A 27025-nucleotide genomic window follows, 5' to 3' on the forward strand; every position below is an offset into this window, starting at 1 on the left:
ATATTCCTTGCCCGTGGCCAATTCGAAAAGTGCGAGAAAAAAAAATGAAGTAGGACTTATAATTTCTTGCGTGTTCAAAGGAGGCGTCATACCTAACAGCTGAAGCATCTTCGAATGCAAAGTAGGCGCCTATTGGTGGCGATGGCTTCAACATTATGTCAACATGTCGGAACGCCGCACCCACGCTCTACGTGCAGAGTGAATTCGTAATCTACGTTTCTTAAAGCGATTCATTCGATGACCTTGTTAACGAAGTTTGTCTCGACGCAATTTCAACTTCCCTCCCTACAACCTTTGTCAGGGGATTTGCGAGACTCGAACTGCGCCGCACCAGGACTTCGCCAATGTGGAGAATGCGTTGCCCGCGCAGAACGGTCCGCTACCAGCCGCGATATTCTTTTCTCTGTCCCTCTCATCTTCTCCTCTCCATGAAGAGGCGAACACTGACGAGTACACAGCCTGTAGCTGCGGACACGCACTCTCCCACGCACGTACGATACGCAGCGCGCCGGCGGCAAGGTGGACTTCATCCCGAGCGCTGAGATAGCGCAGCACAGCGCGGGTAAGGGTCGCAGCCGCCGCGGCGGCTTGTCATAAACTCTGCTGGAGACGGCTTGCGAGAGGGAAGCGCTTCTTGACGCTCCTCTCTCTCTTTGTATCGTCCTCTCCCTATGCCTACGCACGGAGCCCTCGTCGACGAACCCCGCGTTTCGCTGGCGGCGATAACGGCCGAGTCAGTTCAAACGGGAAGCATTCTGAGCGTTGGGGCTTGCTCACCTGGGGCACCGGCCACCGCCCCTGCGTAATCTACATTCCTCGCTCGACGTCGCACTCTGCACAGTGAAGCCTGCGCGTGTGCGTTAAGTGGTGGTGCGAAATTTGCGCGATCTGTGCCTCGCAAAATCGAAGAACGCCATGGATGAAGGAGTAGCCTGCGTTAAGTACATTCTCATCACCTGCAATCTGCTCGTCTGGGTGAGTGCGCGCGACGCAGGACGGCGTCGGGATCAAACGTATTATGGGAGCATTGTTGTGTGAGCCATGTTAGGCCTAAGTTCAAATCTCTTGCTTACAACTTTGTTTTTTCTTGTCCTTTGTCGACGTTGTTTAAACCGTGTCGCCTTACTTATGTGTGGAAGAAAATCTGCTGCCCCGGAAGAGCCAAGTGTTGTTCCAAATGCCCACCCATTACCGGCATTTCGATCAGCAACATCAATCGTTAAAACTTAACAGTTACCTCGTGAGGATGTGTCATTTGTTTACGGCGCATAATACTTTTTGATTCAAAGAATGAATCGAAAGAGAATATGTACTTATGAAACTGTAGAATATTATGAGTGTGACATCAAGAAGGTGCGTGAACTGTTTGCACACAGCTGAATTAAGAAAAAACATGAAAAACACTGGACAAATAACTAAATGAACAACAAGAGGGCACCAAAGTCCGACTGCTACAATTCATGAAATTCTGCCGGCAAAATTTATTCAAGTAGTAATTTACGTCTACATTTGTTGTTCAGTTTCTATATGGCAGCCACTCAAGGCTAAATGACCCTTACTGATTTGTCGTGTCGTGCACGTTTAGAAGGCGTCGCGTAGCCTCCCCCCTTTCCCTTGTCAATATTTTCATCGATAGCATCAAAAGAATTCTGTCAGCGATCTTGCGCTATTCATTAGTTATTGTTAGTTGATTCGGCAGTGCCCTGCAAGCTGAAGTAGGCGCTCAGAGGGATCATGAAGACGACCTTGAGCAAATCGCTCATGTTGCTGATAGGTCATTTTAGTAGTGGTCAATTGAAGTATATATATATATATATATATATATATATATATATATATATATATATATATATATATATATAGAGAGAGAGAGAGAGAGAGAGAGAGAGTCTTTCCGCACTCTTTCTCTCTCTATGTCAACAACTTCGCTACTCTCACGGCTTCTACTGCGCATGTTACAACACGCCTTCCTGCTACTGGGTTTGGGTGTGCGATTATTTAAGACAATCTACTGGTGAATACAAGCGTCTACACACTATTGAAAACTCAAATACCCACAGAGAGCGGCTAGCCATTATATGACTTCCTCAATGTCGCACGACAGTTCCCTTCAGACAATGGGTAGACATGACAACCGCGCAATAGACATCGATATTTTCCTAAATAGAGAATTGCAACGGCTGACACCCTTTCAGCGAGAGCTTTTCCTTTTCCTTTTTTGTTCCTGTACCGTATTTCTCATTTGTTTCCTTTCTGCAGCGGCATACCCATCGCGCCTTCGTAGAGAAAGCTGTAACACGTCTCAACACTCATAAAATATTGTGATCTTATCTGAACAAATCAACACATAGTGCGCATATTTGATGAAGACAAGATTTAACATAAACTCTACACAGAGCGGACAATACGAGCTGAGGAGCCTCACCTATATCAGTGTTCTCCTTTTTTTTTTCTGGCGCAGTAATGTTTACGGCCACTTCGAGGTTTGTGACGTGCGGTGTCGAAGTACAAGCCTTGTACATTTCGCCGTCAAAATCTTTGGCGTGTATAGAAGAAAACAGAAACTGAGATTCAGTAATGGCTAACAGTTCTCAAGTTATGCAGATGAAAAGCAAACTGTGTCATAGAACGCTGACATTCTTCAACGCACAGAAAATTTTATAGTGCAGCTCTTAAGTGCCCGTTCCTGTATTGGGCGTCGGCGTCCCTCGGCGTAACCGCGCGAACGGCCTCGTGCCACTGCTCGCGCGTTCGCCGTCGTCTTCAGCCACAACTGGCTCCGATGCCGCTCATCGTGTTCTCATACTGTCTCTCCCTCTGCCAAGGCGCTGACGGCATACACCGACTGCCAGTCGGCGCGGTGACTTCGGCCCCGAATTCCTTGCCTGAATATATTGCAAAATGAAAACACATATCGAGCTCCACTAAGAATTCGCCTTAGGCAGTATCGCAATCGTCCGACAGTTTCTTTCCTCAGCACATTGGTTGCAACTGTGATTTACTAGTTGAAAACGATCATTTGATTTTGTTGTGGCCATCAACACCATCTTTATACGAGGGGAAGTCAAAAAGTAAAGGGAATTTGTAATTTCTCGCACTAGGGTTTGGTAACACTGCTAGTATCCAGCACTGAATTAGTATCATCCGCAACGCTTAGCGTCGTCTACAAAGCTTCTGTGGAACGTGTCACTCTTATTCACGCGTTAGACGGAGTTGGGATTCAAATGGCAGGAACACCCGCCATACGCTCCAGACACGGCTCCGAGCGATTTTCATATGTCTCGATCATTGACGGGAGCGCTCAGTTTCCCGAAGAAAATTTGCAACCGACGCAGAAGTCATTGATTCGGTACAAAATTTGTTACAGCTGCAACCCAAAAACTTTTTTCCCCGACGTAATAAAAAAAAACTTGTGAAACGTTGGGCAAAGTGCGCTGAAGTGCAGGAAGGTTATGTAGAAAAATAATGTATGTTTCAGCTTTCTATCATTATCATAAAAGTGCCTTTTCTCAAAAGTCCCTTTCCTTTTTGACTTCCCCTTGTTTAAAGCGAATCAACCTGACTGTGCTGATGAAAATAAACGTATGGTTAAGCACAAGGCATAATCACAGCGGCGTTCTTTTACTATGATTCAGTTATTGCCGTTTTCATGTAACTGGGTATTTATATATGACATTACCCACCACAGTGGCTTAGCGCCTGTTGTGTTGCGCTGCAAGGCACGAGGTCGCGTGATGATATCCCCGGCGGCCGCCGCCGCATTTCGATGCACGCGAAATGCAAAAACGCTGATGTCCCGTGTATTTAGGGCACGGTTAAGATCCGCTGGTGGCCAAAACTAATCCGCAACACCCCGCCCCCCCTACACCGTGCCTAATAATCAAATTGTGGTTTTGGCACATAAAACCCCAGAATCCAATTCCATTATACAGGGTGTCCCAACTATCATGCACCAAGATTCAAAAATATACAAATGCCGCGTAGCTGGACAGAACCAAGGTAATGTTGTTTGCAGGATCATTTTTGGTACTCTCATTATACTAAGATTATTTTTCCCCACGTAATTACATAAGTAGCATTAGTCAATGAGTATTTGAAATATTATAATTACATGAAAAATATCAATGAGGAAAAGGAAAAGGAAAAACTCCCGATACAGCTTTCTTTTGCTCAAGACGTGCTACACAAACTGTTTTCCTGCTTCCTGCTGGCGCATTGCAGAAGTGCGCCACCTTAGTGTGGTCAAAAATAAATATGTTATTCATCCGCTGTTTTGTGTTGCACTGAAGCGGCAAGTAAAAACAATACGCTGCCGTTCGTGATAACTTTCGCAAGTTGTTTGTCGCTGTCCCAAACTGTTCCGTCTCTCCCGAGCTACGCTTGGACGCAAGGTTCGCCGCTGGCGGCATACTCAGCGGATACACTAAAATAAACGGCCTGCCAAATCAGTAAGCCCACAGCATACCGTACAAAGCACCTTAATTTAAGTTGAAGCGTTTTTCAGAACGGCAGTTGGGTGGCGGGAATGGATGGTCAAGTCAGCTTTTTTTTTTTTGAATTTGTAGGGTCTTGTCTAAAAAGTGGGAAAAAGAGTTGAGATAAAAAATTGAACGTTACGTTATTCAGATTGGTTTTCTAAATGAAGCAGGGCGATATTGAACGGAAATCTAATAAATAAAAGGAGCCAAATTTTTCATTAACACTAGAGTTTTACGCACCCTGATCAAGGCATGCCGTATTGTGGGGGGGGGGGGGGGGATGGGGGCGAGTTTTGGCCTCGTGGAATTCTATAAAATTCGGCTATGCAAGCTCACTACCACGTTTTTTTTTTTTTGGCATTTCACCGGCGTCGAAATGCGGCCGCAGCGGCTGCGATTGAAAGCGTGACATCGAGCTCCGCAGCGCAATGTCATGTCCACTGGGCTAGCGCGGTGGGAGCCTAAGCTGTACTTAAAGAAACTATCATCTATTCAAGAAGCAGACACCCTATACTATCGCTTCTTTAAAGAGGTCAATAACTAGAAACACTTAATCAGTTTAAATGAATAAAACATTATTTCCAAACACTATCGATAATTTCACGGCAAGATTTCAATATTAGATAAGCCAAATGAAGGAGAAAGTTTTGTTTTTTAAAATTTTGACGAAAACTCCCAGCACTTCCACGTCAGTGCGACGTTACGGATTTGAGGGCAGTATTTTCACTTTTTGTATATGGGCACTTGCGGCTTGGTAAAAGCTCCTGAAACTTCTGTAAGCCAGGTCGGGTAAAAATGTTTAAAGATTTATTGCAATCAATACTCGCCATTGGGATGCCCATGCTATGCGGCGAACCAGTAGCTTCGCAAATTTAAGAAGGAGTAAGTTCTTGTTCAAAAGCGTGCATTTGTTTTTACTCATTGCAGCAGCCGCTTGATTTGTTATTTATTGCATTTTTCGGCTCGAAAAGCAATGGTTTTCAAGTCCGAGAGTATGAAGAAGCCTGCTCGTACTTGATTATTGCGTTCGATTAGTTTTTTGTGCAAGCGAGGTAGTCCTGGGTGTTCAACTGACTCTGGAGCCTCTGCATACTATCATCAATTCCTGTACAGTGCTACAGACTAGTGTGGAGTATTGCACAATATGGTACAAAAATACATAAGGGCACTTGCACAGGTGGTGTTCGAAATGCAATAAATTAGACAGCTAGTCAAACTCCGGTCGATGTTCGGTCTGGAATCAACTGCGTGCGCTTTTGTAAGTGAATACGCCATACGACGGGGAGGATTGCTAGTTATAATTTGCACATACGTTGACACAGCGTTGATCGATAAAAGTGACCGACGGCGAGGAAAATAATGTTGCAATTGACATTTTTCTAACTAATTATCAAAACAACACACTCTTCAGAATCTACCGCACTTAAAGACATCATTCAAAAAGCCTGCACATCGGGTTAAAAAATTTCCTACCCGAGGGGGCCTCCTGTGTCTTCATTGCTGCTGTCAATTTTTTAAAAATTATGTTGCCGAGTTTAACAAAGCAAAAAATTTGTGTCGATTTATAGAAGAAGCGCTAGGAGCACTGGTGCGCAGTTTCGATTACACCTCTAGTCGAAGTTTTATTTTTTCCAAACTCTCAATCTGCGAAAAATTCTCAAATCTGACAAGTAATTAAAGTTTGGACGTCATTTAAGGTAGTGCGTGATGTTGCTAGTAGAACAATGCCATTAGAAATGTTGAAGAGCCTGTACAATAAGTGCCGATCAAATTGATTGATTTCTATAGGCCTAGTAGCGAAAGATTTACAGGGTCTCTGAAACGGTTTGAACAAATTTTGTAAACGCGTAGGTTACATCTAGAGTAAAAGGTCCGCGCCACAATTCAAGTGAAGTCATATCATTGATGAAGCAGCGCGCTTAAAAGAAGCACGTTGACGTATACATGATAAAGGCCAGACACCGGCGCTGGACCGCAACTACTGCTTTATTGCTCAAAGACCCCGATTTCTATAGGATATAAGAAGCGCGTGCGCTTCTGAAGCGATACGCTGGTTCATCACGTTGCTTCATCAGTGTCATGGCTCACGAACTATATATCCCATCCGTGTCTATTATTTTAGTGAAGTGTCTCGTATTAAGATAGCTACGGACGATTACAAGTTACCCTCCTACCTAGCCATGGTTTTTCTGCTAAACTCATTCGCCGTGTCATCGAGGCTAAGCTCCGCCTTCACTGACGCTGAGTCATGATGTGACGTCGTGTCGCCTACTTCCGGTCGCCAGCGCGCGAAGCCTTGTCAACCTCTCCGCTAGCCGCCTGTCCGTCGATCCCCAGAGATAGCTTTCTAAGGAATGTGCGTTACGAGCATCCTGTCAGAGCTCCGAGCCTGTCTGGTTATCATACGCTGCCCATGCTTGACTTGACTGAAATGACGCCTCTCGTGAGTGCACTCAAGGAAGCGCAATGAGCATCTTGGCCGCATTCACACAAGGCGTCATATATATCAAGAGTGGGCTTCACATTAGGTTGAATTTCTGAATACGGGGGTACATCTCCATAGTACTACTACTGTGATGAAAGATCTTTAGCGTAAACGTGAACGTCCTGCACGGTGCAGCTGGCCGCTCACAGCGCAGCTTAACCAACCAAAAACAAGCCTAATAATGTTGTAACCTAGCGTAAAACATTTTAAACATTTAAAAAGAAAACGTGTTCGCGATTACGGTCCTGTCGAAAATTTACACCAGCAGCAAAGTATACTGTACTTGGTTACTCCCATAAAATTCTGTGTTTGATTGGTCGAGCACTGCGCCACGAGGTGCCTGCATCGTGGACGCCCTTGATGTTTGCGCCTCCACTCATCCGGTAAACCTCCCGGCATACTTGCACTTGCGTTCACCCGTATACAGGACGCGTTAAAGCTCTTTATTGTGTGTGTAATCCTCCGGTGTGAAGTGACGGCCGCAAACTCGTAGATGCAGGAGCCGATTTGACACCGACAGCACGATGCGCTGCAGCCACTCCGCTCGCATGTTGTCGTGCAGAGGGACAAGACGTCGCAGTTTGACATGTCGCCAGTCGCTACCTTTGCAGTCCGCAACGAAACAAGGTCGATCCGTGGTGCTCGCGAAAAGAAAGCACGAGGCCAGCAGTAACCGTGCAGCTCGCTTCAACACGGAGAGCGTTGTCGAACAAGCAGGCAACACTTACCGTGTGCCGGAACTGCTTGACTGTAGCGTTAAATTATCGTTGTGTATTCTCGTATTGTGCAACTTTCTATGAATAAAAATTCACCAACAGTCAAACTATTGAGAACGTCTGTTCACGACCTGTAGAAAAATTATCGATGACGCCATCTGGGTAGCCATTCCGGTAGCTCACCCAACTGACGTCAATTGGGCTAACTGCATCAATTTAGGAGGTGCAGGTTAAAAACTTGCGGAAGTGGTGGCTCTGTCATTGACAGTGACGCACATCTTTAAAGCCGTCTAATATATTACGCGCTTTACGCGGAGTGTTTAAATGCGTCCCTTAACGATCAGAGTGTCCTACGCTAACGATTCAGTGCGTTTCTACAAAAGCGACAAAATAGTTTCAGGGGCTAATGAGAACACAATGTTCGTTTCATGAGCCTAGAAGGTTGCCTTTTTTTAATCAGCTTAGTTAGCTGAGCAAACAACAATTTTCCTGCTTGATTGCATAATATGAAACCATTTTTACTATGCATCATTGTCTGTGTGAATATTCTCGAAAACCGAGTACTCCCAGCGCGAATAGACGTGTCATGAATGCACTGCGAGGATGCAGAGGGACGTTGTTTTATTGCTGAACGCTGCGTTTGTGAAAGTGTTTGTGTGTCTTCGTGTCATGTCTATTCGCTCGCGCTGCACCTACTTTTCTACAACAGCGTAGCAACTATACTATGTAGTCAGTGAATGAATTGAGGGTAAACATATCCGCGAGGGGCGCCAGAACGGTGACTCTGTGTTCCTGCATTATTTCTTTTTCGTTTATTTTACCTGAATGCCATTGCCTATTATCACCACGTGTTTCCATACTTCAAAAGCATTCTCCCGTTCAAGTAAGCGCTATGCCACTAATATAATCTTGTTTCCACGTGCTTATCGACCGCCAGCCGTCTACCCTGCCAGGTTGCTCACTCGGCTTAACTGCTATGACATTCGTCTGCTTACAGATAGCGTGAGGTGTCGGGTACTATTCTTTGTCGCTCATACTGTTTCTTGGTGTGAACGGAATATCAAAGTGTCAGTGCACTGTAATATCAGTGTGAGGTAAAGACTCAGGAAACCCGTCTATTGCACTCCGAAGGCCCTCCAAAAGCCCTCCGGATGCCAAGGGTTACCCTCGGCGCCCTCAACTGTATCAATTAATATGAATTATCTAGAAGCGTGACACTAAATGGGGCCCGCTAGAATTTCTATTCGTAATACTTTCAATTTCTATTCCATTGTTATTTTGTTTTCGAATTCAATGGTGGCGTCTCTTTAGTAAAATACGCCTGCGATAAGCGCAGCTTCTCGTCACCGAAAGATTAGATTAAATGTCCCATTTGAAAGAACCAAAGGCAGTAAGTACGAAAGCGATGTGAAAAAAAAAATGAGCCCCACGAATAAAGTTTCGTATTTGCGCTTAGAAAAAGTTCACATGAGAAGGCGTCTCAGCACAATATATTTAAGTGAAACGTAGACTGCTCTGAATTATCATGGAATAAAAAAACAAGATTATTGCAGCTATAAGCATGGAAGCATCGTTTATGACGGATGTGTTTAGGATTGTCATTGTGGCTAAAGACACACAGTGGTACAGGATCACCATTCTGAGAGGTTGCCTCATTTTACAGCGATACTCTGTGACATGTTTGTGTGAACAACGGCGCTAATTCCCGTTTTTCTGTTGAGTCAGCCTTGGCCACGTGTTCCGTTTGTGTGTGTCGTAAGCCCGAGAGATGTGACGGCATCGCTGGCATTGGTAGTAGCATTGCTTTTCATAGGCTAAATGCAGCTTGAACACATTTAACTCGGCCACCCAGATACCTAAGTGACTATGGCATCCTGCTCTTGAGCACCACGTTGGGGTCCCATTATTGGCTGCGGTGCCGATTAGCACTGAATTCGAAAACTGTTGTGGGCCATTATCTGGATGCACGCTAAATAATGACAGGTGTCCAAAATTGATGAGAAGACCACACCACTGCGCCCCCGTGGTGGGCGTAGAGCTTCGGTGGGATGAATACCGCGGTTTAATTATGTTTTATCGCTAAACACCCGGAAATTGTTGTTAGAGTTACCTTCCCTTGAGAATTTTACTGAGACATTGGTGGCTCGACTCATTTAGCATAAAAAATGCACGGTAATTTCTGTTCGTACGTGGTCGAAGAAAACGTTCAGTCTGCCTTGTAATGCTGTATATATATATATATATATATATATATATATATATATACATATATATATATATATATATATATATATATATATATATATATATATATATATATATATATATATATATATATATATATATATATATATACCAAGCGTGATTGTTGCTCACACGGTGTTCTAACCAGGAGAGCTTATAGCACTGACACAGGCGGGCAAAAAAACGTTTCGCGTTTTCTTTCGAAGACCTTGTGCAGTCCCATGCACCTATTACGAAGAGAGCCAAAGTGCAAAGCCAGACACTGCCGTTATTCCTCAATGGAAGCCAGTTGACGGTAATGGAGGACGCTGCGACATTGATTTGACGTGGATGTCGCTATCTGTCCTAAGAATGTACGAGTCCTAGGATCATAAGTACTGTTAGTCTTTCGAGTATAGGTTTTTCGTCTCCAGTTGTTATTTGGGGCGTTATCCGAGAAAACAACTACGTGATGGCACCACTTTAAGAATGTTACTGATAAAGCCGGTCGTACCGGGAGTTGCCCTCGTCATACGCAAGCCAACGATTTCATCACTTATCTGTGTGGGCGAAATGATTCATTTCCCGTGCAGCAAAGGACGATGACTTGTCCATATCAGACTCCCTCTTTGTGAATCAGTAACGACTGCTTGGAGGTCTACATCGAACCGTCTTGATCAATGTCCTTTTACTGTAGGAAAACTATACGGGCTCTGAAATGATCTACGACAACGAAGTAAAGCCTCCGTAAGCATTAATATAGCATTTCTTGTCGGGCATAAAAGCATTTTGTTTAAATATGGACTATAATTTTTTTTATTTCACTTCTGCGATCAGATGGATATTTTTTGCCTTGAAAGTAGCCAGAGTGGTAACGCCTCTATTATACTTTTCACCGATTCAGGAGTTCAAACGAAAGGGCGTATTATGTTTCTTTATTTATTCTACGTACCATGTGTAAATTATGCAAGTTTATGTGGCACAGTGTTGCACAAATAGTTATAAGAAAATGCTTATGTTCAAATTTTACCAGAAATGAATAAATAAATCTGCGCAAGTTTTCAGCAGGTACGGAAACAGTCGAAACCATCAAAAGAACTCTACCTGTGCAACGTTAGCCTTACGCTTTCGCCACGTCATCACTAACCATAAAATAAATAAATAGAACTGACAGTACGCTATATGCTCCTATATATATGCGTATACTTTCAAAAACCAATTTCCCCAGCGTGCACGAAAACAGAGACAGACCGAGAAAACATTCATTTGTTGTGATGCTTTGTCACAACAACATTAGCGAGGGCCGCACATTAGCACAAGCTGCGATTCGCACAACAAAATTGGATATTATTAGTACTACCTCCGTAATAGAGGGAAAGAAAGGAATGAATGGCAGCCGTATCTCAGAAATTGATATTACCCTTCTGTATATATATATATATATATATATATATATATATATAGATAACGCCGGACGCTATAGAAAAGGACCTCTAAATTCCTTATTGTGGCCTTGGCTTCGCTAACCTTAGTCAAGATATCTAAGAACATATTTTCGGCATAATTGTCAATATCAAGTCAACTATACATACAAGATCACTGATTATGTAAAGGGGATACAATGTCACGCCACTTGATTCATCTCGTGGCAATACTCTAATGGCATAAGCGTCATCGAAGTAAAGCCAGCCAACTGTTCTCCACCACCTTCGCTTTGACGAAGCGAAGGTGGTAGAGAGCAGTTGGCTTGCACACTGGTGTAGTCCTCGCACACTGGTGTACTCGCAGACGGTACTCGCACACCGGTGTAGCGAGTACCCTTTCTTTATTACACAACTATTGCACTTAACCCGTCATTGACCGCACATTTCGTGTTAAAACAAACCACTACAGTATTAGATATGACAATATTCATTTGTTATAGTACCGGTATGCTTACTTAGGCGCTGTTTTTTATGTGTATATATTAATTCTTGCTTTTCATCTCATCTTTGAAGAGCACCGTTAATTTTCCTTTTGGTACTAGGTTTACGTGACATATTTTCCTTGCTCTTCAAGGTAATATTTTGCTTTTTTATCACATCTGTGAGGTGATGCCTTCTGTGGAATACTCTGCTGCAACACTCTGTGCTGCGTTCATTGAAGTTGTATACGGTGTTTTTCTAGATATTACAACTTTAAAAAATTGCTTCAGGCAGATGGCACAATTGTGATCCTTCAGTTGGATAACTCAAAGAGGCGGACAACACCTTCACGAGAAATCAATATGCCTAATGAACAAAATTTCAATAATTCACTTTCTTATAAAGTAATACATGGTACACATTCCAATTTACGGATTAGCCGGTTAGGTTACTTGGAACAAATTCTGAGGATGGCACCGGTTTTTAAACATGTACCTTGAAACATGACTTACTGTACGACATACTCGCGGTGAAGATTCACTGTTCCGCTCACTTTATTAACACAACGTTGTTTAGCATACAAGAAGGAAAGTAACTGGCATGCCAATGTATTTTGTCGAACACTTTGGAGAAGAAGCCCTTGAAGGGTGATTATTTCCAGGAATGTTGGACATTAGTCCTTCGGCTATATCTCAAACTTCGTCGCAGTGCACCATCTTAAATGAGTGGGCAGCGTTAGGAAAAATCAGTGTTAGGAAAAGAAATATATTTATTGAGACCGCTCGTATTTCAGCAGCTCTCAGTTAGCAACGTCGCGAGGGTACGTCAAGAAGGTAGCCCTCTCTTTAACTAGGGTATGGGCACTTACAAATGACGTCATTGCTGAGTAAAAGCAGAGTGTTTGTTTGAATTAAAACACTTTTAATTGCAGCAGGAAACTTATGAATAAGTACCTTAAACATGCAAGGGGTTGTAGGGCGTACCCTCTCGACATTATACATTGAACTTGTTGAAATTTGAGCGGCCTTAGAATTTTGTTTTTAAATATGCTGCCAGTTGAGCTACGCTGCCACATTTCGGTGAAGTTCGACAGAGCGGAGCAGAGGCAAAGTCCGAAATTTCTCGGTATGGTCATCCTGAAAATTCGTTACAAGTGAATACGCCTTGCGAATTCACCGGTTACAATTCTTAAATTGCCTAAAGCGCCGTAAACTAATACGTCAAAGCCGTATTAGTTCACTATTGTTAAATTATTCATTACGCATTTTAATTCCTCAGGCAAGCATTGTCTGTATCTTCGAGTAATACACTTGAAGGATTAGAATTTTGCTGTAAGGCACATGCGATTTTTTAGAAATTCTTTATAATCTAAAAAAACTGCTCCCGGTATATGAGCTGTCGTGTTTGTTTTGCTATAAGTTTGTTTCTGAAATGCTTGTATGTCACACGCTCGTACGTCCCCCTTGTGTAATGCACTCTGCGTTCTTAAGGAACAATGCGCGGAGGAATAATTTCGATAGTCGTCCACATGTGCAAAAGTTCAAGTTTCGGCAAGCAAACAGGGTATCAAAGCAAAAGCCATTGAGTCCTGCGAGCCGCATAACGTATGTCAGTGTTCCACGTTACGAGATGAAAGGTGGCAGTGATAGAATATGCATATCTTTATTTCTTTCTTTACATTCCTTTCCTCTGTTACAGCACAGATAAGGTTGTTTTGCTTCAAGTTGATGTCTCTATTGGCCGAAACGTTCTGATCCTTTCTTTTGGAGGGGGGGAGGGGGCTGCCCTATGCGCAGTATGCTTCTTCTTATACATTTAACGCTGCTGCTTCTGCATATCCGCTCTTTTTTATGTGCTTCCCGGTTTTCAGATGCATCCTTGCACACATTACGTTGGGTTCACAGTGACCCTATGAACTTCAACAGGGCCCAAATCGTTGCGGATTAGGACGGTCTCTTAATTGCAATAATGTTTAGCGGCTCCCGTTCGATGTGATATTATTCAATCGTAATACCACGAGTGTTTTAATAATTCCACCAAATTGCTACGCAGCAAAGTCAGATTTCTGCTCTTGTATGAAAATGTATTGTTTAAGTAGTAAAATACTTGCAAAACGTTTGTACGAAAAAAAAATATTTATTCAGTCATGACTATATATCTGCGAAATCGATTATTCTTCAATCAGAAAAGCCAGGGTTGTTTGCATTTATTTAGCATCGAGACTCCTATGATACTTGCACCGTGCTGCCACGAGCACAACGATTTTAAGTTCACTTTATTTCTGACAAGCCCTGCTACACAGAAAAAGGCAGCAGATTTGAAAAAAAAAACTGCATTTGAGTGAAGCATCTCACTAATGCTTATTTACAGCTTTAGCGCTTCCAAGATGGAAGACTTATTTGTCAAATGTCCTGATCCCTAACCCAGATGCGATACTGAGTGAGAACATCGCCCTGTAAGTAATTAGAGTACCATTTTAAATGCGCGTCTAGCCCCTGCATGCAAAGTAGTGCAATAGTCTAGTCAACGGCCAATTTCGACTAAATTTCGGACCACGTAAAAAGCTTAGCATAGGATAGCGTAGCTTTAGACGAGCCTGCGTGCAAAAATTTGACGTTGCAAATACGAGCGGAATCATTAAGAAAAACTGGCAAGAACAATTGCTTTTGATACGGAAACTGACAAAAGATCCCGCCATTACGGCTCACCGAAAGTGACGAATGGCATAAAGCACCGGCCTCCTTCGCACAACCTTCGAGATACAGCAGCGGCTGCGGCGCGCTGACAAATCTCAGACTCGGAATGCTCGAGTTTGCGTCATAGCGACAAACACCAGGTGTAGGTGCCGTCAGTTTGTGTGCTGTTTAAAGGCTGCTATCAACAAACTATGCAATTACCAGCCCTCTCACTTCGCCAAGCTTTGCTGTAGCGGAATGTACTACTAATTTATAACACGTTTACCCGATGTGAAATTTCGATGCAGCAGTCGTTAAGCGTTCAAGTTTTAAGTTCTATCGAGCGGCACTCGATCATTTCAAAGGACGAATTTCAACTCGAATACTGCTACCACGCCGATTGCCAGAACGTAAAATTATATCGCTTTCATTGTGCAAGTACTTGCATTGTGCGTTTAATATATGTGCTAAGCTACCATACTTCACACACGGACAGCTTCCTATAGCATCATAAGGTAGAGGATTGGGCGAGTTGGTGGTTCAATATCGACAGGTTTGCACATCGCCAAAGACGAGGTCTGAAGGACAACAACAGCGCCTGTGTGGTGTTCTCCCTTCAGTCCCCATCTTTTGCGCTGTGCAAACATGTTACTATAGCACTAATAGTAAATCGGCTGAAGCTCTGTCCCTGCACATCTCTAACTGCGTTCATAATTACGTACACGAGTTGCCCAGTCTTGAAGTAACTTACGCTGGGGTTCATAACATATTCATAAAGATTGACACAACTAATACCACGGGACCTGACGCCATACCTAACAGGTTCTTAAAAATGTGCTTGGAATGGAATGCCCGGTATCTTACAGTAATATTAAATAAAGCGCTGAACAGGTCAATGGTTCCCCATGCTTTGTAAATTGCTATTGTCATCCCTGTATTTAAATCTGGAGATTAACAAGTGATGGCTAATTACAGACCAACATCTCTCATTTCCACTTGCTGCAAGGTCCTTGAACACATTATACCTACGCATATTCAGTATTTAACCTGTCAAAATCTCCTATCCGAAAACCAGCGTGGCTTTGCAACTGGTATTTCCACTGTCACGCAGATTGTTTAATTCACGCACAACGTAGCTTCTGTAATCAATAACCGCGATGAAATGGACGCCATTTTTATTGATTATGCAAAATCATTTTACTTAGCCATAAAAACTTCAGTGTAAATTTCTCGCAGTATTCACTTGGGACTTAATTACTAGACTGGATCCCTGACTACTTACAATTAAGATCCCAATTCGTCACTTTTAATAGCCCATAGTCTTCATCAGTCAGTCACATTAAGTGTGCCTCATGGTTCGGTGCTTGGACCTCTGTTATTTGTATTATATATTATTATTATTATTATTATTACAAATATAGTTATTAACACTGCCGTCAAGCTGCGTCTATACGCTGATGACTGTGCCCTATACCCCACTGTTAGCACTGCTAAGAAGGAACAGAAATTAAACAATATTTTTTTCCATTGTTCTGCGAATGGAGTAACGCGTCGCAAATCAAAATTGATTTTCATAACCCGCCGTGGTTGCTCACTGGCTATGGTGTTGGGCTGCTGAGCACGAGGTCGCGGGATCGAATCCCGGCCACGGCGGCCGCATTTCGATGGGGGCGAAATGCGAAAACACCCGTGTGCTTAGATTTAGGTGCACGTTAAAGAACCCCAGGTGGTCAAAATTTCCGGAGTCCTCCACTACGGCGTGCCTCATAATCAGAAAGTGGTTTTGGCACGTAAAACCCCAAATATTATTATGATTTTAATAAAACAAACGAATTGACCTACGGTAATAAAAAGAAGCCGCTAAATTTCTGTTACAATGCCACAATACTACAATGTTACAATACTTGCCCCACGTTATTGACTTCAAGTACCTGGGTGTTACTTTTTCACATAACTTAAATTGGCATGCTCACATTACTCATATTCACATTTCTGGAAAAGCAGTTATGACACCTAGTTACCTTAAACCAACATATAAAAATGCAACAATAGAATGTAAGCTAACTGCTTACGAATCACTAGTTCGCCCGACACTGGAATATGCTTCAGGTGCTTCAAACGTGTGGTCCCCTCACTGCACATGTGACATTGAGCTTTTGGAATCAGTTCAGAAAATAAAACAATGAAATTCATCTATGGTCGCTATGATCGCGGATTTTCACCTTCATCAAATGCTCACACCTAATCATAGCAGACTTTGAAACTCAGGCGCACGCGGGAACGAATCAACATGCTTCAAGAGATCATTCACACGTCATGCAGCACTCAGGCACCCTTCTATTTTATATCTCTAGCGCACGTGCAACCAGAAAGAGTCATGCACAAAACTTCTTTCCTTTCAGGACATACATAGGCTGTTTTAAATTATATTTTTTCATTCATAGCGGAAATGTGGAACTACTTGGACCGTTGGCTACGCGCATTGCCTTTTGAAGAGTTCATTGAGCAATTATCTAACCATGTCACTTGTTAATCTATTTGTATAACCTTAGTGTTTGTTCTTTTCTTCGTACTAAAATCTGTGCCCACCCCGGCTATGTATAGAAATAGAGACAGTGGCATTTCGAAATTAAAATGAAGTATTCCGGCAGTGTTTGACAGTTCTTTCTGTTTGCGAAGAGCGTCAGTTATATTCACCAGTGTTCGGGATCAACGTTGCTTGAACTTTCCTTGACTTTGCTTATGGTAAAACTCTAATAAAAAGAATGAATGAAGCTATAATCTAACGTAACACTGAGCTTTGTATCTTAAGCGATATTTTAATATAGATGCTGAACCTATTAGGATAAGCATGTTTTCTGTTTCTCAGCTTGAACAAAAAAGTGATTTGGGGAGAGTTTTTATAAGCACTGTCACGCGCGCTCTTCGCCTCCGGAGAGTCTCTCTTCGTTACCACAGAAAGTTTGTTAGCTTCACCATGTTGACGTGCTGGTGATAAAATCTGTGATAACCTCTGCGTGTCTGCGCGTGCAGATCCTGGGCCTCGGGGTTCTCTCTGTCGGCATCTGGATTCGTTCCGACCCGGACTTCTGGGTGTACCAGGACAACCTGCCGCTGTCCAACTACTACAATGCCTGCTACGTGGTCATGGCCGTGGGGCTCCTGCTTCTTGTGCTTGGCTTCATGGGTTGCTGCGCCGCTGCCATCGACAGCCCCTGCATGCTGCTCACGGTAGGAGACCAGCCCGGAGATGGTCGTCATTCCACAACAATAACGTAAAAGCTCTGGGTTGCCTGAGGAGTCTGTCAGCAGACGATGTTGTCCTGTGGTTAACGTCTTATTTAACCATAGAGAAGGGACAGGGACCAACCTCGTTAAGGCTTGCAAAAACGGCACAACGCAACTGCGCTTTGGACAAGTGTAGTTCAGCGTAGATATTTACATATGAATTATGCACGCCACAACTTTAATCTCAATAACGAATAGAGGGTTCTGCACAAATTTTGGCTTTCTCGCGGAACATAGCAAGATGAGTACCCGTGCTATGGCGAATGTATACAATGATGGCGTCCCTAATGTGGGCTATTGCTAAGAAAAAGTAGCCCACAGAAGACTTATTATTTGCTTATTATTATTATATTATTATTATTATTATTTTATTATTATTATTATTATTATTTGCAAAATATTATTTGCTCCTACTTAAAGTTAAGCTGGCACGTCATAGGCTCGGCCGCCCTTTATGAAAACAAGTGTAACTCAGCTGTCTTTGACGATTACCTCTTCTTGTTGGCTATCGCATTTATGGACTGAACCGTATGATCTCGTTAGTAAGTAATAAGCTATGTTCGGCGCCTACTAGTAAGAAAAGTTGTGGTTCGGTTCTTGTTCTTTGCATCGTAGTTGAAAAGAACATGCGTAGCTAGTTGTGCACGCTCGCCCGTGCCAAAACCCTAATGAAGCTCAGGGATGCTTACTGTATAAAAGAGGAGGACGCACCTTTGAGGAATGTTATCGACAAACATAGTAATCATACGTGCTGTCTTTATGCTTCCCTTTGCAACGTTAGTATGGAAGCAGAATCGATGCGCTCAGACACAATACTTACCGTTCGCTGCTTCTATTAAAAGAAAACATTTGTTGGCACCGCGGTGTCCTTTAGCATTCTCGTATTACAGTATTAGCGATATGGAAAATGCAGCACCAGAATCCTCTGCACACTATGGTCTTTCATGTCTCTTCGCAAGAGGTCGCGATAAATACCGCAAGGCAGGTCACAGAATTCATTCACGTTCTGAATTTATTTCGATACAGGACATGCCATCGCGGACCTCATCTCTAAACGTTAGGAAATAAATGGGAATGTTTGCCAACATGGCCATTGCCCGGTAGCATGTATTAAGACTGAGCCCATAGAAGTTCATCACATTTATTTTGTAGACTATTTGCCAGTTTTACGTAGTTCCTGCCAGCGCGCTATTCCATCCCGCGTCCACAGGACTGTGCCTCATGACGACATTTGCTCCTAGTAACTGTGTTTGCGTTAATCTATGAGCTATCGCTGTTTGCGTCAATCTATGAGCTATCGCTGTTTGCGTTAATCTATGAGCGAGCTACAACCTAGTATTTATCCCCCCCCTCCCACGAATATTGAAGGACAACTTATTCATTTGCTATCAATATCGCTTTGTGATCTCATCATTCTTTCTGAGGCAGCAACTTCACATATATAAACAGCACTGCAAGTGAGCTTTCTCTCTAGACCCAAGGCCATAAACAAAAAAAAGAACGTGAAGATCGAGCACACGTTGGAATATGCGCTAAGCGTAGCTTAAGTAAAGCAGTTAATTAACAGCTGTACAACTGTAGGCGATGCGTGCAGTTTGGTGATGACAGGTGTATCCACAGAAAAGCGCGACAGGTATCAAGCAACCTTTACGGATTTTGTAATCTTGTGTCAGAGAGGGTTATAGCCATTCATGAGGCAAAGCAGCGAGGCGGGCTAGTTGGGTGCTGGATGTCGCGTTCGTGTTGGCAGCGTGGATTTCAAAAGCACCTATACAGCGGGTATCAAGTAGGCTGGACTTCTTCTGTGTAAGCGCTTTCCAAATCCGTGCTGCAAACGTGAATGCGAGAGCAATTCTGGAGGATTCGCCAAGAACTGGCCCACCGCCATTTACGCCTACCGAATGGCTAACTCCCAGAAAGTAAAGTAAATCAACCAATTCCTGACATATAATTAACAGTTATATTAACCGAACGATGTGCTTTAGAGATATCTGTGAACCGACTTTATATCGTAATGTTTTATGAACAAATCGCTCCTAGTGGCACACGCCCATTCTGCAGGAGTGGCCAAGCACCTATTGTGAAATAGTGAGCCGGGTAATCCGAGTAAAGTGAATCGAAGAATTCGGTAAATATAATTGACCATCGCATTACCAGATGGATGTGCTTCAGACATACTTGCGTGCCGACATTACGTGTGGAGGTCTTATGCCAGGAAGGTATTTTTTTCTAACGTAGCACATATAGTCTATAGGAGCCATGACTACCTTCATATAACCTTTGTACATATTGTGAGGATAAAGCGGTGGCGTAGGTAGATCGAATACTCCAGGTGAAGCGAGGCGAGGCCTGGTGCTCGGAGGCTGCGCGCGTGGTTGACTGTAGTTGTCAGGGAAAGAGCCAATGACGCGAGTGCAGCGGCGACATAGGGCGCCTTGATACCAGCGCCGGCTCCTTCCGTTCATGGTGGTGACACCGTTTGACCGGACCCGTGCCGCAACACCGCCATATTGACATGTGCGCTTGTATATCTTTCTCCGGTGATCGCAATTCACCGGCTAACAATGTTAAACGTTATCGCTCAGTGCAGGCGCGCCTGCATGATTTGTAACTTCAGCGAGTGTTATCGTTGATCCTGTCTGTAGTGTATGTCCTCGCCGAACCTTGTATTAGCAGATTGCATGCGCGACAGGAACTGTGTAGTACTCTATGAAAACCACGCCGGCACCAGCGATTGCTCTGCAACCTTCGACGACTGTTGTATAAAAGCCGACGCGCTTGACAGGCTCATCAGAGTTCGACGATTCCGAACTGTGTTCGCCGCTGCCGTAGTGCTTTGAGCGTAACTTGCTTTTGTGGACGCACGATAGCCCAATAAAAAGCTAGTTAAGCTATGCACAGTTTTGCTGTTCTGTTTTTTCACCTTCACTACTATGTGACAATATTGTGTAGGAGCTGCCGAAGCGGCGCTGCATGCGCGTGCATTAGTCACTGTTGCGCGGTCGTGCCGCCTGGTGTTTGTAATTTTCACGGTGCTGCGCGCGTGCTCGCTAAGTTGACTTTTGGGGCTGGCGACATCCGATGAAAAGTACGTTACACATAGAGTTTCATATTAGTATACCTAGAGGGAAATCTGGCGCTGCGATCGTTCAACCATCATGGGAATGATGGGAAGTACAGGCTTCGGATTGGCGTTCTATTGACTGGCGAACCAGTCTACAAGTATTTTTTTTCAGTTTTGGTTTCGCTTCAAGCTCAATTGCTATAACCTGCTGTGGGACAGTGCAACGCAAAGCTCTCTGCCTTTGTTATGTTGCTCGAAGTGGCGATAGCGCGCTGGGCCAGCGACTGAGACGATGTTCGTGTCGCGGTGTAGTGTCGAAGTCCTGACGAGAAAGCCACGACATCGAAAACGTTGAAAGAACATGTTTTGAGCGTTTGGACTTTGGTTTGTTAAGTGTGTTAGGTTGGCGCTGTAGCGTTACGTGCTTTATGAAACTTCAGAATAGGGAAAAGAAGGCACTACTGATACAAGACGTATACAGTTGTACTTCTAGTGGCTTGACAATAAAATTTTATTGAGGGCTTCATCATGCATTGCTCGTTTATGTGCTCATTGAAATGCGTGTTTTAGGACTTTGAAAACACAAACTTACTTGTGGTAGGACAGGTTGCTGCTTCCTGGCTGTAGTCTAGGGTCGCAAAATAGGTAATTTCGAAGCCACGCCATAACGCTTCGGAAGCGGTACGTCAATATAAAGCATGATGAAGCATATACTCGTAGGAGGCCACTAGCGTCCTAGCTAGCACTGCAGCAGATGTGCTTAAAAGTACTTGAAGCCGTTCAGCAATCGTGACAGCTGACCCAGCCTTTCGAAAGAGCGAGAGAGTTCGCAAGTGCCCGTCGTCTGCGAGAAATGTCTCGCGTTTGCAACGAGCAGGTGTCGTAGCAGACGACACTTGCAGCATTCCGCTCAAGGGCGCGAAACTTTCTCACAATACATTTTTATTTCCATAAATACTTGATGAGTATTTTTATATAAGTAAATGCACGGTTGTTATAGCTGTTGTAAAAATAAATAAATAATTATTCGCTGGCGTTAAATCGGGAACAGAATCGCACAAGAATGCATACCCTGGTGTGTCCTGGTGATAAACCATAGTAAACCGTGCTTCCCTCTCACAGTCATACAAAGTTTATGTAGCGTGTTGTACATTATATGACATACTGCAGAAATAAAATTAGTTTTTTACGCGATAATGTTTGAGTATAGATTCGTTTAATGCGCCGCAAGCAAACGCCACTAGTCTAAAGATCGAAGTCAATCCGAAGCCTGTACTTCCCATCATTCCCATGTAGGTTGAGGCAACGCTCATGAGAGCCCCCGTAGACACTAGCGCCACATTTCCCTCTAAGGTATTATTAGAAACTCTATGACGTTACAGTTTTATTGTAAACACAACCTGTCATGCCCTTTTGCTCTCCATCTTATATATTCATATATCGGTAACGCTACCGTACCTATTCACGTAGTTTTGTCCTATACCGTTCCCCGCATTAGGCAGCTGTACTTCTGCGGTCAAAAGTTGCGTCATTCTTTTTCATGGACAACTTCTAAAACCTTAAGTATACGCCATATGCGCAAACGTTGTTTTGGAAACAAATTTATGAGCGTAAATGAAAACGCGGCAAAAGAGGACTATAGCTATCTCCTGGGCTTGAAACTTATTCTAATATTGTTTTACTGCAAATGTTCCAACATAATTTTTAAGGTACGCTATAAATATTGAAATGCACGAAATCATACAAACTGCGAAAATGAGAAAATTTTACACTGTCAGCGAGCGCTGAAGCGAAATTCCCGCTGCCTGTCATAGCGCGCCTTTACACGCCCCGACAGAATATGGCGGTGCAACCGGGCGTGTAACCATCCAGCACAAAGAAGCGTGGCATCGAGGCTGGTGCGCAACACACACAGCGCAGGTCGTGCGCCGTGCGTGTCGCGTCGAGTGTGCAGGGATGGTCAGGATGTGGACAGCGTGGGGGAAGATTCGCGGAGTACAGTAATGAAGGAAAGCTTTGCAATGAACATGTCGGCGTGTCGTCGTTCTTAACAAGATATCAAAGAATATCACCGCTGAGGCAGGGGGCGACCGAACCGCAACTAGCAGCCAGGTGGCCAGGCTAAAGCCTTCAAAGTAGGCAGCAAGCTTCGCTTTGAGCATTTGCTTCGAAATCTACTGTAAAAGTGGGAAGTTGGGCTAGTTTCTGGTGGAGCATCATCCTCGAAAGCAGCTCTGGCTACAGGACCTTTGGAGCACTACCTGCACCTGCTTACGCCACGCCTGTGTCACTCCTCTATCTGTAGGCATGTAGCAAGTATTTTCTTGCTCAAAAGTCCTCGCTTCCCAACTGGCACACCAGTAAAGTGCTATAGGTATAAAATGCGTGGATATTGCAGCGTTCTATGTGGAACACCGTGGGGCAGTAAGTGGGGCGAGCTTGCTTAGTTTAATTGTCATACGTGCTGAGGGGCGTAGCTAGTATTGTTATTTTAAAATGTTTTAACAGCGGAGCTGCATAAACGTTTAGTTCCTCCGTGCAGCGTTACCGAAAAACTCAGTCCAACTGTGCGCCGCCTCGCATCGCCTAGCAACTACACGCGAGAGCACCGAGCCACGTAAACTCCTCGCACCCCAGACGCGTTGGGCACAGTCGTGACGTCACAAGCCAGTAAAAGCTCGGAACAGCTGGCGCAGTGGCACACCTTTCGCCTCTACTCCGCGCGTACGTGCTGCTGCCATGGGAAGACCGAAGAAAGTCCGCACGCCCGAAGAAAAAGCCGCTAACCAGGAAGAGCGCCATACTGCCAAGCGAGAAGCGATGCGTCGCCGCCGAGCTGATCTGGAACACTGCGCCGAAGCTGCGGCTGAGAAGAGGGAACGCCGAGTCGAGGATCTCGAGTTTAAGTCCAGGGAGCGCGAGAGTCGGTGCCTTAACCCTAGTCGTCGCCGAGAAAGCGATCCCGGCCTGCGACTACTCTAAAACTTCCAACGTGAAGCCTGCCGAGACAACAACTTATCAAAACCTAGCGTAACCTCGCAAAACCTAGAAACAACTTAGCCACCCCCAAGCCTACCATGACCTCGCAAAGCCTAGAAACAACTTAGGCAAGCCACGTAAAAGCTAGGCAATCCCAAGCTCCTCTATTGATTCCAGTTTTGCACCACTAGTGCAAGCTGCACCAGTTTTTGTGATTAGAAGTGAAACTTTTACAAACTCAGCTGCGGCAAAGCGCACAAGTTTGCACATTCAGTTTCATTACTCGATGAGATGAACGTTAAGTAAGGCAATTAAAGGGGCTAATTGGTACATGTTCATAAATAGTGGCTCTGAGTTCTACACTGGCAAAAAATTACACTGAAGAGCACAAGGACGAAGACGGATGAAGGGCACACTACGAAGTGCAAAAGGGTAGCTTGCGCTTTGTCCATCTGCGTCTTTTTCTCTTCTCAGTAATTGTTTAACGGTGTAAAACTTAGCGCAACGTATTTATGAATGATGGAGCCCTACGCTTTTGCACGGGAACATGAAATCTATGGTATCACCTGATGTCATAGCCCAATTTGACGCATACTTGAATGATTGAGCATTGCGATAAGTGGAATGATTGACATCAAGATAATTAAATGCGCTGTATCAAAACATTTTTCTCTTTGAAACGATATTTATAAATACTTCGTGCTCGTCAGGCGTCCAGACTTGGACTTTGATTCTGACTCTGAAACGGTGCGTGGCTTGCTTTGGGCAGCAGCCGCTGCACACGGCCTAGCCGGAGCACGACAATGGTGTGCATGTTGACGTTGCTGTTTCTGTCATCGCTCATGGTGCTCGTGCTGTTCTTCGGAAGCCCTAACTATGCGTGGCGTTTCTATAGCGCCATCATAAAACAAAAAAGCATTTGCTAGGCGGGTGCTGCTTTTACATAGGAAAGGGCAGGGACGTCACTCCCTGCTTTGTATGCTACCGTTTCCGCTTCCCGGCAACTGCAGCTTGTGCAACTTTAATCTTTACTAGGAAACGCATGAGGCGAACGCTGCGTCTTTCGCATTGCACGCGTGCCCCTTATCATCTGTCATGCGGTTTTGAAACTTGTTCTGTGCTTTTCTTCATTGAAAATAAAACTGGGGTATGTTGCATGCGTAATTCCAATGGAGGTAAGCACTTTTTGCCTCAATTCGAAGAATGGTTTTCTTTAGACAGTCCTGTCAACGGAGACGAAGAAATTCTGGGATCTGAGTCATATACGTACAGCTTCGCTGTTAAATATTACGCCGAGCCAGATTAAAACGCGAAAGATATGTAATAACGACTTGGTCATTGGTAACGAGAGCAGAACTTCTCCAAGCGATAAAATCAAGAAAACAGAAAATCAGACTGCCGCCACGCAGTTTGGACTATGTTATGTTATGGACTATGTTTGGACTAAGCTCCTATGTTAGGTGGGCGCTGGCTGCGAAACTGCAGTGCGCCATGTCTCGCACCCATCGATTCACAGAAAGCGGCAGAGTGCGACGTTACGTGGGCATTGCGACAAGTACGTTTTTGTGCGGGCGATTGCAACTGAGTAGCAGGAGTGGTACCATATTCAAGCAAGACATTCTTATAATGTCACACAACAAACAAAGATATACTTCCAAAGAAATAATATGTCCACGAAACTTGGCCTATTATTAGCCATTAGTGTACCCTTAAATGAGTGACAACATTGTGTTATGTGTTATTGAAATTCTTGCCGATCGCTTTGGGGCAGATATTGCAATTTTAGATTTACAACCGGTTAACTTGCAGGGCAATATTGCACTTGAAGAAATTCTTAGGCACGCTTCAGTTTGCAGACTTCTTTTTCACCAATTGCTCCATGAAATGGACTGGGCTGTTATTTAAGGATGGCATCATATATACTGAAGAATTCGTTATTCAAAGAAAGCGCAGTAACATTCACGACATTGATCTCACAACAGATGTTAGCGTCAAGATTTGTTCCTTGTAGACATTACTCGGGAACTCAGACTTAAATTGTTTCGTGACAAAACGTACCCCAAATGTGATAACAGAAGATTGAAGTAACAATATTTGATAACTGTCCAAAAACTTGCTGATATTGCGGATGAAAACGCTCGCCTCTTTAAGCAATTTAGCCGAGCCACCTGAATTATGTTCTCTCCAACATGCGATTGATCAAATTCGCTAATAACGAAACAAACTATTGGCGTTAGGATGGATAGTTGGACGTGTTGGTTAAGCATGATCTGAAGTGAAGGCGCTAAAACGAAGGTGGTCGAAGAAGGATCACACACACACACACGCACACACACACACACACACGCACGCACGCACACACAAACACACACACACACGCGCACACACACACAGGGCGCCCTGCCCTGTGTGTGTGTGAGTTCATTGTTCGTCCACCGTCGTGTTAGCGCCTTGACTTCAGATCAAACTATTGGCGTGTGTGTTCTTCCGTATCTTTATTTTAATCGTCAGTGCATCCCTAATTTGCCATAGAAATGAAGTTTGCCACTCCTTCCTGTCAAATATTGACGGGAATAAAATAGTATGCGAAGTGTAAAAAAGCTCGTGTAATTTGGCTCATGAGCACGCTAAAGAACTTGAAGTGGTCAACATTAGCCCGCAGTCCCCCACTACAGCGTGCATCATAAGGGTTTCACCGCACGCAGAACACGCGAATTCAATATTACGACAGTACTTATGGACACTCCAGGCGCATTTCCGCCGCCGCCTCCCTGATGTTCCGTATAAAGTCGAAGTGCGCTAACACCGTGGCCGCGCGCCGTATGCTGTACGTGCGAGTGTGAGCCGAGAATGGTGGATTGATCTAGCGCGCGCAAGGGAGAACACAGGTCAGTAAGCGCGCTGTCTTCCACATGCGCGCAAGGCACCGGGCTCATTCTGCTCCTGCGGCGGCTGCACATGGCGCGACTGATCGTGGCGGCGCGGCCTTATGGTTAAAGTAATCTGTGATGAGTGCCGAGTCTAGGTGCATCGATGGCTGATAATTTCGTGTGCGCCGTGTTCTCTGCGCTTATTTCGGATTGAAGCGAGAGGCAATACGAAGGTCAATTCGCTCACTGCTGCTGCCAGCGTTCTCACAGAGAGTGTTCGCGCTGATCGAGTGAGGTGTGTCTATGTTCGCCTGTGCGTGCGGGACACCATGCTCGTTAATTT

The 27025-nt window shown here is 44.2% G+C and overlaps 1 protein-coding gene across 1 annotated transcript in view; it reads left to right on the forward strand.

Moving 5' to 3' along the window:
- The first annotated feature begins 715 nt into the window (after positions 1-715).
- LOC142580033 (CD9 antigen-like) overlaps positions 716-27025 on the forward strand; it is a 41495-nt gene continuing 15185 nt past the window's right edge. The window contains exons 1-2 of the mRNA XM_075690770.1: positions 716-975; positions 17515-17712. Coding sequence (XP_075546885.1) covers positions 916-975; positions 17515-17712 — 258 coding nt within the window. The 5' untranslated portion in view covers positions 716-915. The remainder of the gene's footprint in view (positions 976-17514; positions 17713-27025) is intronic.

This window comes from Dermacentor variabilis, chromosome 4 (genome assembly GCF_050947875.1).
Source record: "Dermacentor variabilis isolate Ectoservices chromosome 4, ASM5094787v1, whole genome shotgun sequence".
Classification (NCBI taxonomy): domain Eukaryota; kingdom Metazoa; phylum Arthropoda; class Arachnida; order Ixodida; family Ixodidae; genus Dermacentor; species Dermacentor variabilis.